Source organism: Acipenser ruthenus, chromosome 11 (assembly GCF_902713425.1).
Source record: "Acipenser ruthenus chromosome 11, fAciRut3.2 maternal haplotype, whole genome shotgun sequence".
In the NCBI taxonomy this organism is placed as follows: domain Eukaryota; kingdom Metazoa; phylum Chordata; class Actinopteri; order Acipenseriformes; family Acipenseridae; genus Acipenser; species Acipenser ruthenus.
The window spans coordinates 7,052,927-7,070,247 of NC_081199.1; the positions used below are offsets into that span (position 1 = coordinate 7,052,927).

At 38.9% G+C, this 17,321-nt stretch overlaps 2 protein-coding genes across 5 annotated transcripts; one reads left to right on the top strand and one right to left on the bottom strand.

Annotated features, from left to right (window-relative positions):
- The first annotated feature begins 55 nt into the window (after positions 1–55).
- Positions 56–5,422, top strand: LOC117426946 (derlin-2-like). The gene is made up of 7 exons (XM_034924948.2): positions 56–280; positions 1,007–1,072; positions 1,198–1,271; positions 1,950–2,043; positions 2,693–2,888; positions 3,229–3,319; positions 3,856–5,422. Exons 1-7 carry the CDS (start codon positions 191–193, stop codon positions 4,028–4,030), a joined length of 786 nt encoding a protein of 261 aa, XP_034780839.1. The 5' UTR covers positions 56–190; the 3' UTR covers positions 4,031–5,422.
- A 372-nt stretch (positions 5,423–5,794) lies between these two features.
- On the bottom strand, positions 5,795–17,238 carry LOC117426944 (SWI/SNF-related matrix-associated actin-dependent regulator of chromatin subfamily B member 1). 4 transcript variants are annotated; one of them, XM_059033161.1, is made up of 9 exons: positions 17,077–17,238; positions 16,043–16,154; positions 15,356–15,485; positions 15,101–15,238; positions 13,341–13,474; positions 12,894–13,072; positions 11,416–11,606; positions 7,470–7,601; positions 5,795–6,817 (listed from the first exon to the last, which is right to left on the bottom strand). In XM_059033161.1, exons 1-9 carry the CDS (start codon positions 17,158–17,160, stop codon positions 6,778–6,780), a joined length of 1,140 nt encoding a protein of 379 aa, XP_058889144.1. In that variant the 5' UTR covers positions 17,161–17,238; the 3' UTR covers positions 5,795–6,777. The 4 variants fall into 4 exon arrangements, with proteins under 4 accessions (XP_058889144.1, XP_058889145.1, XP_058889146.1 ...); XM_059033162.1 differs by having other exon boundaries at positions 13,347–13,474; positions 17,077–17,237; XM_059033163.1 differs by having other exon boundaries at positions 12,906–13,072; positions 17,077–17,237.
- Between the last annotated feature and the right edge of the window lie 83 nt (positions 17,239–17,321).

A 17,321-nucleotide genomic window follows, 5' to 3' on the forward strand; every position in this document is an offset into this window, starting at 1 on the left:
TTTATTTTTCAATTGGCTCGCTTGACTGCAGTTCATTATTATACCCGCCCTTTGGCTTCTCGTTTGTTATCTGATTGGTTGAAGTACTGAAAGTTGTCGGGTTGTGAATGGCACTGTACTGGGGTCTGCTCCGTTTAAAGGGACCGCAGCAGGCAACTGACCAAAATAATATTATTATCAAGAAAACACCATGGCCCAGAGCTTCACCCAGGAATACCTTCAAATCCCCGCGGTCACCAGGGCGTACACAACGGCCTGCGTACTGACCACAGCCGCCGTGGTAAGAAAGTGAGGGGACGGGGCAGTGACATTTTGATATTGGGAAAATATGACTAATAAAAAATAATAAAGCGTTGCGCATATCTGCTAAATATCGTGTAATGCATGTTGACAATGTATTAGGATTTCGGCGGCTGCTTTAATTTAAGTACTTTATTTGGTATTCATAATTAAAAGCCGCAGACTTTGTTGTAGGTAATAGGCCTAAATGAAAAAAAAAAATAGAAACACATAATTCATGCGATGTAATGCTTACCTGTAAAATAGTTTTCTTTAAACACAGCTTATACAGTGACTTCTTTGTACCTTAAAGTGACGAATTAATAACTAAATGTGTCTTTACGTGACCGAGTCTTCTGCGTGAATTATAAATAGTTTGTTATTGTAAATCTACACAATAGCTACTGTATCGTTTGACAGGGGGGCTTGCTCGCACAAAAAGGAACATTGTCAGTTCATGCCATCCGAAATCTGGCTTCACATTGCATTGTACCAGCGTAGCCAAGGGTTCTAAAGCATTCGAACACTATTATTTGTACTGTGTTTTATACTTGTACCGAATGGCTGCCCCGTGCAGCTGCCAAATGCTTTCCATATTTAAATATTTAAACAAACAGGACTGATTTCAAATCGCTATCCGCTCAGTCCTATTGGCTGATGTAAACGTGGCGTTCTCCGCATGTCATGCTTGTGATCTGATTATCACTTTTGTCTTTTCAAATTTTAGCAACTAGAATTCATCACTCCATTTCAGCTGTACTTCAACCCTGATCTGATTTTTAAAAGATACCAGGTAAGTCTGAAAAGGGTGCAGGTTGCAGAGGCCGCTGCTCAGTTTTCTTCTTGTAAATGGTGTCATGTGTCTTCTTGACTTCTATGTCCAGACCACACACTTCTTCCCCTCTGTTCTTTTTACAGCTATGGCGGCTGATCACCAACTTTCTTTTTTTTGGTCCCCTGGGATTCAGCTTCCTGTTCAACATGATATTTCTGTATCCTTTTTCTTGGCAGTTAATCGATTTCTTCAACAGTGTTTCTATTGATCTATTTGGCCTCAATCATACATTGAAAGAAATTGAGATGATTACCTGTCATCGATTCTGCCTTGCATGAAGTCCAATACATTCATGTTTTATTTCATGCAAGTGTTTTTAAAGATTATTTTCCATCTAATTAGTGACTGATTGATCAAGCAAAGAGCAAAAAGATCCCCTTTAAGTTTTGTGCCCTATCCAACCTCCTCATACACAGCTGGTAGGCTATCTTGCATACTGTTCAATCAATTGCTATTTGATCAGTCCTTAATTCAAGTTTTAAAACACTTTTGCATGAAACAAACATTAATATGTTGGACTTTTGCCAGATGTTTTACATGTGCTCATTTATTAATTATTGTTAAGTCCTTTTAAGGCATAACAAAGTAGTTTTGTTTATAATTTTAATGTAGTTCACGATCTATCTGTTTGTCCTTTCCTTAAACACTAAAAAAGCATAATTTATGAGGATAATGTTTCATTTTATTTAGCAGTAGCTCTAGATCGAGCTTGTGCACATCGCATTTTCATGTCTATATTTGATTATGAGAGTGATTTGCATACAGTAGCTTGCTGTTCCAGCTGGCAGCTCAGCACTTGTAGCTGTATTTTTTCTTTATTACCGACCCTGTGTAGATACCGATATTGCCGAATGCTGGAGGAAGGCTCGTTCAGGGGCAGAACAGCAGACTTCGTCTTCATGTTCCTGTTTGGTGGAGTCCTCATGACAGTATCCTTTAAAGACGTTGTACACTTAAACTTGATTTTTGGGCATTCTGAGTGAACGTGTTTCTACATTCTGGTACCAAACATTGTGCACAGTGTTGTGTGTTATTTATTTCTTGTGCTGGCACGGTGCTAGCAAGTTCCAATGAGAGCTTACCAACACATGTTAGTGAGCACAGCATAATCCAGAATAAATCTGCCCCTCACTAGTTTGAGTAATACTTTTTTATGCTTGCACTTGTCATTCTTATGCTTGCATTTGTCTTGAATAATTATAGTAATGTAATGTTTTTCATTTCCCATTGTTATCTGTACCCTTAGGTTTCGAAACCTGCTTGTTAAGGGAAGCAGAGGGAGTGATGTGTTGTGCAATACTCACACTTTAGTATTCCTTGGCAAGGTTTTGGTGTTTACGTGGACTGTGCAACCAAAAAACAGCAACTGGTAAATGTGTTGGTTATTTTCTTTTACAGAATAAAGACGGGCATCGGAAGGCATAAGTAATTAAGTGTCTGGGCTAACATTGGTCTCGAGCTGTTCAAGACATATTTTCCTCATTTCTTTATCTTTAGAAGCAGACAAAAAAGTTGCAATTCAGATGATACAAAGCAACTGTGCTTGCTGGTTAGCTGCCCTTGACTCTGTTCCCTCAGCTGTTCGGCCTCTTTGCAAGCCTGTTCTTCCTGGGCCAGGCCTTCACCATCATGCTGGTGTACGTGTGGAGCCGCAGGAACCCCTACGTGCGCATGAACTTCTTCGGGCTGCTCAACTTCCAGGCTCCCTTCCTGCCCTGGGTGCTCATGGGCTTCTCACTGCTGCTGGGTAACTCCATCGTCATTGACCTCCTGGGTATGTCGGTCTGCTGCACTGCTGTCTGCAGTTTTAACCTTTCTTTGATTTATTGTAATGTATATAAAACACAAAACACCAGTAATCTCCATTGGTGTCATAGCCATCATCCTTGATTTGACCCAAATTCATTTATTTTTAAATGGATGCACAATTGAGTGCTAAATATATTTTTAAAAAAAAAAGGTTTTAGAGAATCATCAGTGGGATTGTTATAGCATTAAAGGGCAGCAGTATTTAGATCCTACTGTTAAGATCATTCAAATAGACCTCACTGTGAAAGCCAGGAAGCAGTGAAGTATATTGTACTGCAGTTGGTTTAATGTGTCTGTTTTTATAGGAATTGGAGTTGGCCACATTTACTACTTTTTAGAAGATGTGTTCCCAAACCAACCCGGAGGGAAGAAACTGCTGGTCACCCCAGGCATCCTGTGAGTGTTTTTGAAAACGGAGTCAGTCAGCTTCAGTTTAAAGAAGAATTATTATGGCTGCATTATCCAAACAGATTCGTTACAAGGTGGACTGGAGTTCTATCCTAATTCCTCTTGGATGTTGAGACTCTCTAGCAGGCTATTGGCTCTCTTCTGAAGGAATGACAGTGATGATGTTGAGAATAAAAGCAAAAATACAATTTTTAGTTTTGCTCAACTTTTTAAATAAAAATATTTATACACAAATCAAACATTTGCCTGTAGAGATCCCCAAAACATAAGGAATACAAGCTATAAATATTAGTTATAAAATGTAATTAGGTAATGTCTTAATGTGTTGAAAAAATGTCTTGCTTTACTATCGCATATACCCGTTTTCAATTGAAGGTAGAATTTTAAATGTATAAATTACTGTATACCTTTTTGTTCTCTGCAAAGTTCTGCTGTAATCCTGCCCCCCCCTTGTAATTTCAAGTTTCAGTTTAATGAATGAAATAAGCAACTGTATAATGTAGCACTTGCTCTTGGTATTTTAGGAAAGCTATTTTTGATGCCCCGGAGGAGGATCCCAACTACAACCCTCTCCCAGAAGAGCAGCTCGGAGGCCCCACAGAGGGTGCAGGGGAAGAGGGGGAGCAGAGGGCAGACAATGCTGGGGGGCAGGAGCGCCCTCAAGACCAACTGGACCAAAACGAACAGCAGCAGCGATAGGAGGGCCAGCCTCCTAGACTGACCTGCACACTGACAGCATACTGAGCAAGGGGACATTGACAAACTGCTTGGAGACAAATGCACAAATAGCCTACTGCACAGCTAAGTAGAAGACTGTAAGCAGGGGGTGATAGTCCCTGTGCTGTAATGTACCTCTCCTGGTATCACTAGGGGCGACTGGAGAGAGGCAATAGGGCTTCTTGCTGGAAGTGCCAAGCTTTGGGTCGACACGAATTTGAGAATGGGAGGCCAATATAGAGCACTGTGATTGATTGACTCTCTACTCCATTGACGTGGAACAGCAGACCTATTTATTTAATTTAAGTGCTAGATTACCGGTGCCAATTGTGTGAGGTTTTAATCGTTTTCTTGTTTCAGTCTGAGAAACTGTTCCTACCATTAAACTGTGTTCCTCTGTTTTAAACCACAGTTGTATGGGACACCTGTGGAAAAAGTATGGGCTTAAATGTCCTACATTTTTTCTTTTTCATGGAATGGATACCAGTGCACTTACAGCTACAGCTAACCAAGGCCAGACATTGGCAGGCTTGAGAAAGCCAGTGGCAGTGCCAACTTTGCCATCTATGAGAGGTTTCTGCAAACTGAAGTGAGGAGAAGTGTAAGTTTTAGGTATTTAAAATAAATACATTAAAAATAATAATAATGAAAATTATGGAAGAGAATGTGCCCCCACAGAAATGTGTCTTTCTGTTTGGTTAGGCTACCATCGATACATTTGATCCTAAGCATGCAAGACACATTAAATGCAAATGACCTGTATACAGTATTGATCAAAGCTGCATTGTGGTAGAGCACCTTCCCCAATGGGCCAATCCTCTACTTAATTAAGCCAACCTACTGAAGGGGGGGGGTTGAATAATCTGCAAGAGTTACTAACTACCTTTTACAGAATCCCCTTTGGCTAACACAAGTTTTAAACAATTTATAGTTTGTTTAAATGTTCATAATATTTTTTTAAATGCCAAAATTATTGTTGACACCTTCTGTAATGGACAGTTTTTCAGCCAAATGAGAATATTAACATTTGCAAACTATACTTACAGTAGTATGAATGACATTTTTGAATGATTTCCATTTGGTTTAACACAGAGGGTTTGAATGGGTGCAACTGCTTTGTGTGTAACTATTATAACTAAAACGTTTAGACAGAATTTACAGAATATGACATATTCCTTTTCAATACATCTGTTACATTTCTACTTTCATAGCTCATCCTTTGCATTTATGTATTTATTAAACTGTGTGTTACTTGTTGATCCAGTACCCTGCCTCACGGTACATCAGTATTTCAATAAACCCGGAAAAATTGTTTTCACTTCCCATAATTTAATTATTTTGCTTGGTCACAACTTCCACAAACAGGTTCTCAAAGCTCTAATCACTGCTGGACTATGGATTTATTCACAAATGTACCGACTGCCTGAAATTCACCCTTAGCAGACTAGTTATGGTAACCCCCTACAAATACAATCATCCCAGACCACTCTTAGACTTAAGTACAAGTTCAAGAATGTTTTTGGGTAGGTAGAGGTTTCGGGAAACAGTGTGGTTTGCAAAAGTTGTTGCAACAGGGCTCCTGTGATGTTGATAAAGGTGAAGTAGCTGCTGGGAAACAGCCCCTTGGTGTTTAAAGATGACCAGCTAGCCTTTGGTCTTAACTGTCTATTGAATTAATCTGCAATTCCTCAGTATCAGCATGCAACAAGACTGGGCCCAATCAGGACAAAAGCAGTGATTATGAACATGACCTAAAAGCAGGTCTTAATGTGTTTTTCTTTTTGTTTGTTTTTTTTGTTCTAAATCTGCAAGCCTTTAAAATAAAATCTTTTAAAAAACTATATTTCCACTTTTCTTTATCAAGATCCAATAACAACAGGTAGAAAAGGGATGCAGAATACATTATGAAGCATTGCATTGAAACAGTAAGTAAACAGGTTGGATTGATATTTGTTATATGCCCCTACACTTTAAAACTGATGAGTACCCCTTAAAAAGGGTACAGTAGTAAAATGCACATACCATACCAAAGATACAAACACATTGTACTTGTCAGTATTGTGAAAACAGTCACAGTAACCCACCTCCACAGCACGTGCACTGCATCTCGAAATATGACCAATATCAAGTTTATATTTCAAATAATGGCACATACCCATTTTTATAAAAATTGGACATGTGAACCCTTAAGATGTATCTACAAGTGTAACCTACCTGCGTCTCCACCAGGAGATACTGCAAAGTCAAAAATACTGGTCACTTGTAAAACAACCTGTGTATTTATAATATGCAGGGTTAATAGTAAACATTAAGGAGGACCACTGTGTGGTAAGAAAATCACATTAGAAGATGGTCTCCTAATACGATTTTGGGGCATTAATGAATATTTAAAAGGGCCAATAGGGATTAAAAAAAAAAAAAGACATATTTAGCATTCCTTTTATTTAAAAAAAAAAATTACTAAACGTGCCCTCAGCACCTATACAAAAACAATTTAACATCACAATACCAGAACACTTTTCCACACAGGCATTATTTTCTGTGGATCAGTTCCATAGGCGACAAACGAGAGCATCAGTCTTTTACACATACAGCATGGGAGAGGGTCTGTTTCATGGCAGCATCCGATTGGCTAGCAAGTGGAATGTCTGTATTTTAGGCCAATCAGCTTGCAGCGTTTTCCTTTGTTCTCTTCAGAATGGGAATCCAAGAAGATTTGCTGTGTTGATTTACCAGGCTGGGGCAGTGTTGGCGAGACGTCTCATACGCCTAGAGATAAAAACACAAATCCAGTCTCAGTGCCACAAAGCAAATCAAAATACAATTTATGAAATAGAACTGTCTGGTTTTGCTAAGTAAGTGCGATTTATAAAACACAGATCTGATAAAAGACCATGTGATGATGCTTTGCGGTACTCCAAACCATAAAACTCACATAAGAGACTTCTATTCAATTGACCTAAACGGATATAAATACCACTTTTAAAATCATTCAATTGTACGCTTGCAGGCATTTAACATGTTTTTACAGAAAGAAATATTTTACTACATAACTTTGGTTCTCAAATTTGAATTATCCTAATGGTGGTATTTAGACATGTTAAGATGAAGACAAAAGGGTCAATAATACACCCCCAGATCCAGACTTCCACATTCATATGTATATTTCTTTGTGTGGAGCAACAGTCTTGGGTGAAATATACAAATATTGACTGGAGTTCAGGGGAATAGTGTCCCACTATAAAACTTAAGGGTTAAAAAGTTTCATAGTAGGACATACAACCCAAAGCCACTGACTCCTACCTCAAAATGTTAAGGCAGCCCCTACTGTAGGTAAAAATTTAAAGAAACTAATGCGAAGCATAGAAACATTTCAGCGAACGCCTTCATCAGTGTTCTGCTACTGCAATCGCGTTCGTACCTTGTGTTTCTGTCCTGGTCTCTGATCTTCTTCTCCATCTCAGCGTCTGTCAGGGTCTCCAGCAGTGGGCACCACTGGTCTGCGTCCCCAGTGTTTCGAATCGCGATCTCCACCGTCGGCAACGGGTTCTCACTGCAGCACACAAAACAGACATCCTTAAAACTTTCGTACACCATCAAGACTCACAACACAGTGTTGAAGTCCAACACCAGCAATGCCCCTGCTAAACAACACTGGTTTTAAAGCAATGGGTAAATACGGTATGTCAAGCAGCTAACACAGTACCTACATTATGATGTACAATCACGATCCAACTTAAGCATCCCACTTCTAAAGTACTTAATTCTCCTATTATGTAGACCGGATCCCAGAAAAGCATAATATACAAATGAATGCTACAGTTTACAGTGCATTCACAGTATGCTGAATAATGTATAGCACATTTGTAGTTAATGCAGACATTCATTAAATTCTGGCAATCTGTTTCTAAGAATAAGTAGGTCATTATGACCTAGGTTCTGAGACCCTCCAGTACTGTGCTATTGAATGTCTATGCAAAGGTATTTTATCACACTTGGATGACGGGCTCAAAATATATACTGCAAAAAAAAAAAAAGTTTCTTGCATGAACTGCATTTCTGTTAAATAAACAATTTCATTATTTATATAATAAACAGTTCATTGTTCACTTGAACCCGGTAATTAGACCATTAACTGTAGTTTCAGCGCATTTGAGAATTCCTTCTTTATAAGCCAACTGAGACAGAGTGCTAATGGGACTCCAACTTGGCCACAGGTCACAGACAGAATCTGCTATGCTGTTCCAAAGGCACAAGAACTACTTTTTCAGTCTTAAATCAGAAATACATGTTGGATTTCTACACTACATACCACTATAGCACAGCTTCCGTACACCTGCAGAATAGATTGCCGAAAGGTACAGGGAAGCAGGGAGAGATGCACAAACTATTTGTTACTGCTTCTAAAATAAATGATTTGGCACACATTCATTTTTAGCCCTATACAGTCCATTTCTAATTTTAGAATGATACAACTATGAATCTATACAGCAATATGTGTGTATAATAATGCGACTTCATATTGAAGTACAGGTATGTGTTTACTTTTGTTTATTTACTAGATTTTGTATATGTTGAGTTTCCATATAAAACATAATATTTATTTTTGTAGTTTATACGGTATTTATGTTTGAGAAAAAAGTCAGCTTACTTACAAAAACTATTTAGATGTAGAAAATAAAACTATATAAACATAACCCCTGGTTTGGAAGCAAACATTTTTTTTGCACACTTGAGCTATTTTCGGCAGGTTAACTTCCACTGAGAGCTAGAACTCCTGTTTGAGCACTCAGAACACTTTAGATTTCCACATGTTCTGTCTCAGAACTATCGATTCTGCCAGTAAACACTTCTAGCTACTTCATCCAATGACTGCAAAAAAACTGAAAACTAAGAAATGCGGAAATCAACTCTTTAGAAACTATGACCGGTATAAAATTCTGTACAAACAAACTGGAGAAAGGGTGCTCAGCCAAACACACAAAAACCCTTTCAAACAGCAACAAGTTAACAGAATTTAAAAGGGACTTTTTGTAGAAATGTGGTGGTTAGAAGGAATTCATTTCCGTGCGATGTAGTTCCTCAAAACAGTAAAACGATATCTGCAATAAACAGGATGCAGTATAATTATGGATGGAGTTAAAATGAACCTTTATCTTTGTTCTGGAGACCCACTATGTGAGTCACCTCTCTCTCTGTGGTTGTTTTGTCTCAGATGCAAACCCCCTTCTAATGATCTTTGCGTGTCATTTCACCCATGTTATTCAGATCGGTTTCTTTCAACATACTATAATGGGAAAAGAAGAACTTAACCCTTGGATACCCGGAATGCCAGTGTACCATTTCCATTATGATTAGGTTTGTGTGAGAAGAACGCTGGTGGATTTATAATCTGGTAACGGGCTATATCACAACCATATATACCGTATAACGGGAAATTTTGGAGGGGAATTTATTTTGGCTTTATTGGCGGTTTTGAATGGATCGCCAATAATTCTTCCACCAATCAGAGTGTGGCATACAGTGAGTGATCCCGGCCTCTGACAGACTGGTATGCAGCACAGGTTAAAGAAGCAAGGGAAAGAATGTGTCGGATGTCAAAGTGAATATGATAATATGAGAATGGCAGTGTGATGAAGCCAATTTGCTTGAAAAAATTAAAAGCAGACCGGACATTTACATCAATGGATTTAGAAAATCTGGAATTTATGATGCGCTCAGGAACGCCGAGGCAGTGTAAACTGCACCTGCTACTGTGGTACCTGTACGGCTGTTCTTTATGTTAAGCAGTTCTGTGTTATTTTATTTATTTATTTTTTTACAAGGGATTATTTAAGAACTGTAACAGCCAAAATAGTTTACTCAAAAAAGCAAATTTGCTTTGGATTGTTATTGTTAATTCATTGTAGATACTAATATTAAGACACCCACCACGCAGGTATCGCAACGTCCCTAAACAATACGTTAAAATAAATTAGTTCTGCACTGTACAAAACCAATTTGATTTTGCCAGTGCTTGCAAGTCTATTAACTAGTTCTAAATGTAAAGCATTTTTGTTTTGACTTTATTGTTAAAGTTTTCACACATGGCAATACTGCCCTACAATTACTAAATGATATTGTGATCATTCCACTGTGTTGTTAAGTGAACCAGAGCTAAATTTTAAAACAGAGAGTTAGCAAAGGCCTATCGTTTAAGTGTACTGCAGCTACTAATCCTTTCCAGTTACTGGTATCTTAATTAAGGACTATATACCGATAATGTTGTAACTCATTTTTAGAAGGCCTTCTTTGTTGCTCTCCAAGTTGCTGCAGTGACACTGTAGATGCTGTAACGAGTTACTGTAAATGAGACACTGTTTTAGAAGATTTCATTAAGTAAACAAGTATTTGAATGTTTTTGAAAAGTAGAAATACAAAAAACTGGCATTTCTTTGTGAATGTGTTAAGTGAAAAACGCCAATTCAAAAACTGTCCAAATCTACCAAGGTAACAAATCCGGTGAATTTAATACCAGCCAATATTTCCCATTATACATTAAGTGTATAACGGGAAAATAGGTATCAGGCAATAGAGATAAAGCATTCACATTTCTGACTTGACAGTCTATGTAAAAAATTGGGTCCCAACTGTCAACACTTCATACCGGCCATTTGCCGAGTCAAAACCTGAGCATGAATCAACTAGGGTGATCAGATCAGATGGAGCCACTTTGATGTTTTGGTTGGCCTTTCTAAACCCTAACATAACAGATGTGTACAGCTTAAAAACCTTAGTACAAGTAATCTTTCAAGAGGCTGTGACTGGATAGGTATATATATCCAATAAGGTAGGGTGAAGGAAGAGGGTTTGGGGGAATTTAAACCCAGGATGTTCAAACTACCTACTAATAAAATTTAGGAATAAAGATTCTATATGTTAGGACGAGCAAGGCGAAAATCCTTTCTATTTAACACTTGGGTTTAGCTCCAGTAACTGGCCAACCATTACCCCCATTCCCATTTCTTAAGAGTTCACTCGGGTGGTTTAGGACTCCAGTAAATACTCCACTATAATAAAAACAAATTGGGTCTATTGTCAAACACTGATCCAGTAACTTGAAATACGTTTGAAGCTCTCTTTGAAATTAAACAGTGATTCAGTACATAAAAAAGAAAAATACCCTGCAAAGCAGCTGTATAAACATGACTGGAATAGTGAAGCAAAATTCTGTCAAAATATTATTTAGATTATTGTATGCAAGCGGATATCTGTAGAGCAGGAAATCATCACTCCCACGCAGGTTAGGAAAGATTCCCTGCGTTTGCCTCCAGTTCTGACCCCTTATGGAAATGGTCTTGCCGTGAAGCTGAAGTGGGTTTACAAACCTGAAGGCGTAGGTTCTCTGGTGCCAGCTGAGCTGCCCCCGGATGCTGTAGGCGATGGTGGTGACGAACTCTCCCCCCAGGCCCAGCTCGGAGCACAGCTTCAGGGCAAACTTCTCCGGAGAGTTCTCCTTCTCCGACATGTCCCATTCGAACTGGTCCACCAGCGAGATGTTGCCAACGTGGATATTCAGCTACAGAGGAGGAGGAGGAGGAAAGGACAACACATTACAGCTTTTCCAGAGCTTCCTCAGAGAACATGTAAGACATCCTGTATTATAGAACAAAATCAGCTGTTTACTGCAGTCGTCTCTGCTGTTAACTGCAAGTCAATACAGCCTGCCAGCCGTTCACGGCTGAGCATCAACAGTCATGCAGTATACAAGATGCAGTTTTAGGACTTACATTTATTTTATTTTTTTTTATATATTCAGTTTCTTCCAAAATGATATAAGGGGGGGTTTTAATGAAGGGCTGTAATGCAGCAAAAAGCTCAATAATGAAACAAAAAAAGGAGCTGAAAGAAAGTGTTCTTTGTCAAGTCCAATAAACCAATAAACCGACCTTTCAGTCAGTGCCTAAATAAAAAAAAGTTGAGTCAACACAAAGATCTTTTTTTGTCTGTTGCATCTTCCATAGCAGACGCAACTACCCCAGGCAAAATAGATTCAGTTACATGGTTTACCATCAGGAGTTTAAGGATGATTTAATTATGCAATGAAATGTACTGCAGCTTTTTTGATTGCAGTAAAAAAAAACAAAAAAAACAGCCATTCACTAAATTTAGCTCTCAGATCATGCTACTGAAAACATCTAAAATATATGACAACATGTAACATGTGCTCATAAGAGCTGTCTGTGTTACATGCTGTCAGATCATGACTTCACTAATGCAGAGCATGGGAGCATTCTGTTTCCCATATTACACCGGTACACAATTAAAGGTGTGGTCACCAATTACACACACATTATCAGACAGTCTTGTATTGCAGGGGTCTTGATGCTCAAAGTACATGTTTCTTCTTGCTGCTCTTGCTTTGCTGTGAGCAGTGCTGAAATAAAGCTCCTTCATTGCACTGATGGAGTACTTGTGTCAGACTACAAGCAGATCAATACTAATCTAGTACATGCTTAAACCATGCAAAAATGTACCAGAATGCACTATTTGAATCCGTTTTTCAGTGCCCTCTACTACCTTGCAATTAACCCATACTTTAAAACTAATTGAAAACCCTGTGCACTAGCAGTCTGCCATATTAGGTAGAGAATATGGATGTCAAAGTTGGATATTAAAAAAACAACAATCATCCACACGACATCGTAAATCATTTAACTTGTAATCAATTTATACAGCACTTACAATCTTGTAAATTAACTCATGTTTCTGTCCAGGCTGAATGACATTAATTAAATGATTAAATGTGTGAACATCTGTACAGCTTCCTGCAGTGCTGACAGTATCCCTCGACCTGCATTCTTACTCTGTGCTGTACCTTGATGATGACCCGCTGGTCTGCCTGCTCCTCCAGGATGCTGTCTGTGGGGTACGACTCGATCTGCTGCCTGATCGCTGAGGCAATGGCAGGGACGAAGGCCAGGGGGTTCAAATCCAGGTCGTCACACAGAATCTCTGCAAACATTTCAGGAGTCATCAGCTTCTCTGGGGAAGAAAAGACAACTAGGTCAGTTCACTGCACACCCGGTACGACAGGCAGTGAATACACTATTTTTACTGTTTTGCATTTAGTGGCAGAAAATGTATTACAAGTTTGAGCCAATAAACACCACAGTTAAAATTAAGCAGAGAATTAAGGAAACAGGCTTTTAATTGATTGAATGTTTTTTGTATGTTGAATTATTTGTCTAGTAAACAGGAGCAGCCACTTCTTTCTTGCTGCCCAATGTTTTCAGAACTTAACATTACTGACCCCTACCATTCATGTTCCACGTGAAGGCGTCCCTCAGCTTCTGTCCGTCTATCTCCATATCAAGCCGAATCGGAACCAGAACTTCGGACTGGGAGGCATTTTCGTGAATAACCCCTGGGTCATGATCATCAAAACTAAGAGAATTAAAAAAAAAATAATAATATCTTCCAGTGGTGGTAGTGACTGCATTCTTAAAGTGAAACTTTATTGAGAGAATCACAGGATACACCTGTGTACCAACTGTAAAGACCCTAGATTAAAGCATGCTGTCTGTGTCATTGACTTGGCCAGAGGATAAAACAATAACACAGTGAATACAGCTGTGCACCAAACCTTGATTCTAGTTAACATAGCACAAAATGAAGTCAGTCCACCGAGATTAACCTCGTTTATAAAACTGTGTTTCTGTCAACCCATTTGAGAATTTGCTACACTGATGATGAAAGGAGCTTGGGTAACAGAGTTGTTTGTGTTAGAACTCAAAGCTGAGATTGATCTTAAATCCAATGGAATTTGATTCCAAAAAAGAATATATATATGTAAGGAACAACAAAAGAAATACAGACTCTGCATTAAAGTGCTGTGAAAAGAAATCTCTCAATGACTGCAATTCATGCAGGATCTAGATACAGTATCAAAGAAACCTCAAGATAAACTAAGGAATGTCCATACTGGGTTTTATCACAACTGGATGAGCAGTTCTCAGGATATTAGACAACTCTATAGAGTCTTGTTGCCAGGGATGTGCATTTCTGCAAGATCATGATGACAACAGTTTGTTTTACTACCAAAACTGACATACTTGGCATGTTTCTCTAAACCACCAGTCCAACAAAGACCAGAGGGTTGGTCTCCTTCAGAAATGCAGAGTATAGTCTTGACAGAAACCGCAAATGCATTGCTACAAGCCATGAGAAAAGAGTGAGTGATGACTAATAGCAAAACTCCCTGTCCGTGAGCAAATCAGAGGATAACGATTATTCTACTGAGTGTCTCCACACAAAGACTGCTGTGTTGTCTGCTTGAGAGAATAATTAAGATGAAAGCAAGACAAGAGCCCTTCGGAAATAAGCTGAGATTGTGGCGGATAAGCAGAGAAGTGCTTCCCACGTTTATGATTCAGACTTTTCATCCTGAACAACCTGTGAACCTTTAGCTCCACAGATCATTAAAAACAAAGCTTCCATTCTTCCAAAGCTTGGGGCTCCAACTGTAATGACACAGGTGTGTTTCTTTGGACTAAAACTCTCTTAAAAAGTAGGTCTTTGTACTATAGTTTTGCCCCAGCACAGGTACAGACGATGTCATTACATCCAGGTACCTACAGATCTCCTGAATCCAAGGCATCTTGCGAGAAGCGTGTTGACATCATCAATACTGTGCTGGTCAGTGCTGCGTTCTGACATAGCACCATTAGGCCATTCACTATGATATTTATCTAATTAGTGACATCAGCGCAAATATCGTATGCCATGTAAAGAGTCAGAATTTACATCCACTGTAAAATAAATAAATTACATATATTATATGATATATATATATATTACACCAGATTTTTTTTTTTAATTTGTCCTATTTGGAGAGGGGTCTCATTGCAAAGCACTCTGGGATACTTGTTCAAAAAAAGCATTACAGTAGAAACGTGAGTGTGGTGCGGGAGTGAGATGAGATTTTGGCTTCAAAGAAAAACAATAATAGACCTGAATGGAATCAGATCCCATTATCCACATGTGTGCTGTGCTGCACTGCTGTGAGCTCACCAGAGCGGGAAAGTCCTCTTCTTGTCGCGGCCCATGCGGTTCCGGTTGATGGTAGTGGAGCAGGGCACTGCGTCCAGGTGGTGGGAGCTGTTGGGCAGGGTGGGCACCCACTGGCTGTTCCGCTTTGCCTTCTGCTCTCTGAGGGAACAGTGAGGAAAATATTTCAAGCAAGCTAAAACTGGTTTACTTCCTTATCTCTAACACTACAGCTTGCTCTACACCACACGGCACCACATGAAACAATTCAGTTTTTACCTGAGGTAGGCAGGTGGCTCAGTGCTGATGGAAACTGCTTTGTACTTCTCATCGTTTCCCTCCAGAATCTCCTCAACTTCCGAAGCTTTCAGGAGAGTCACGCTGGTCGCCAAAGTCGTGTAACCGTGATCTACAGGAACAATAATAACAATAACAGAGAAGAGTCTTTTTGAAGTGTAAGGATTGTACAGTACCTGGGAATCCACTCGGACTGCATCAACCACTTATCTTTACAGGGTTTCCCAGTATAACCACAGGTAAGTGGTTGATGCGATCATGGGGAAATCCCTAGTGCTAAAATCAACCCTTAATTCAGTAGACAAAGGTATTGTCTAATGACATCATCGATCTTAGTTTACTATCTATTAAAATGAAAACATGCAATAATTACATAAATAATTTTTGCACAGCACTTTAAAGATTAGGAACGTATTCATGATGCCTTGAAATGCATTAAATGATGGGATAAAAAAGTGTTACTGTTAGTCTATAATATTAGTAATAATAATATTACTGTCATCTTGTCCCTTTGTATGGAAACCTTAGTAGCAGCAGGCTCATGGAGAATGGTTAATAAAAGATGTGAACATGATGCAGCTTCAGCACAGCTACACTGGACAGTGCAAACACAGTGTACAGTCCAAGCCTGGACTCTGCTAACCCAAGCCAGCTCCAGTAGAACCTTACCATGTGAGGATGCAACTATCTTCTTTCTTTCTTCAACTGAAGCTAGTCTCCTCCACAGAGAGGGGTACCTCTTATACAGGGAACCCCTGAACATACGCAGGTAGTTTCCTACCTGGGGACGAAGAGACACATCACATTGTGTATGACACAAATACATTAGACAGTACCCGAGGCACCCTCACCAGCATGCACTTCACACAGTACTTGCCATCATGCAATATGTGCAATAGCTGCAGTCTACTAGGGCGGGCAAAGGCAGTGTAAAACATTGGTGTGACAGAATGTTTTGAGAGTTTCAAACATTGGAGTGACTAGAACCAGTAATTAGGATTTCTTATTGCCAGCAAAAAAAAGAGGTATATATATATATATATATATATATATATATATATATAAATATATATATATATATAATTTGCCTTAAGATCAGATCTGTGACATTTGGAGTGGGTGGGGTCTTAAATGTTAGGGACTCTCCTCGCTTCAATGATTCTAAACTCCCAAGCTGATATGAATGGTGCACGTTAATATAAAATAGCTCACTGCTTCGTAGTTGTTTAAAGTCTGCATTACAGTAAACTATCCCACGAAAATGTGTAAATCATATTGAACGAACACAAACAATATATGTTTTTTTCAAGTTAGACACATTTTTTTCAAAAATAAATCCACGTTGTTCGTTGTTGTGTTGTATTATACAGTTAGCTGACAAGTCACAATGTTGTTGTTGTTGTGTTCGGTACTGCGAATACTAGCTGTTTACTATCGAATACTAAAGCATTTCTGGAGTATTATTGTCAAATTAACAGGTTTATTAATTTTTTTACAGAAATATTACACCAGATTTATATTCAAACCCTCTTATTTAAGCAACCCCGGGCATAGACATAATTCATTCAATCCACACAGCACCAACACAATGAAGCCCAGCCTACCCAGTGTGTTTAGACTGCAATAACTGTGTGTTTACAAACGGTAGCGATCAACTAAGCAGATGTTCGGATAACCCAAAGTGAACACTATGAAACACATACCTCTGATCCGATCATATAGAAATCCCCATCTTCTTCTAACTGGAATTTTACCGGTTTCTGGCCAAACGTTTTACTTAACGCCATCTTGGCTGTAACAATGCCCTACACTGCGCATGCGGGTTGAACACTACACAATAAGCATGCGCTCCAGAACAAGAAGACCCTTTTCTAAATTTGGGCATGCGTGATATGAAACGGAAAGCACTTTATTTTATATAGGTTGAGTGGGAAAAAACCGAACGTTT

Excerpts from the sequence above, each read along its gene's own strand:
- LOC117426944 (XM_059033161.1), bottom strand. The coding sequence starts at position 17,160 with ATGGCGTTAAGTAAAACGTTTGGCCAGAAACCGGTAAAATTCCAGTTA. Across the intron at positions 16,155-17,076 it reads TCTATATGATCGGATCAGAG|GTAGGAAACTACCTGCGTAT; the intron begins GTATGTGTTTCA and ends CTTCGTCCCCAG. Across the intron at positions 6,818-7,469 it reads GACCAGGACAGAAACACAAG|GCGTATGAGACGTCTCGCCA; the intron begins GTACGAACGCGA and ends TTTTATCTCTAG.
- LOC117426946 (XM_034924948.2), top strand. The coding sequence starts at position 191 with ATGGCCCAGAGCTTCACCCAGGAATACCTTCAAATCCCCGCGGTCACC. Across the intron at positions 1,073-1,197 it reads TGATTTTTAAAAGATACCAG|CTATGGCGGCTGATCACCAA; the intron begins GTAAGTCTGAAA and ends TTCTTTTTACAG. Across the intron at positions 1,272-1,949 it reads CTGTTCAACATGATATTTCT|ATACCGATATTGCCGAATGC; the intron begins GTATCCTTTTTC and ends GACCCTGTGTAG.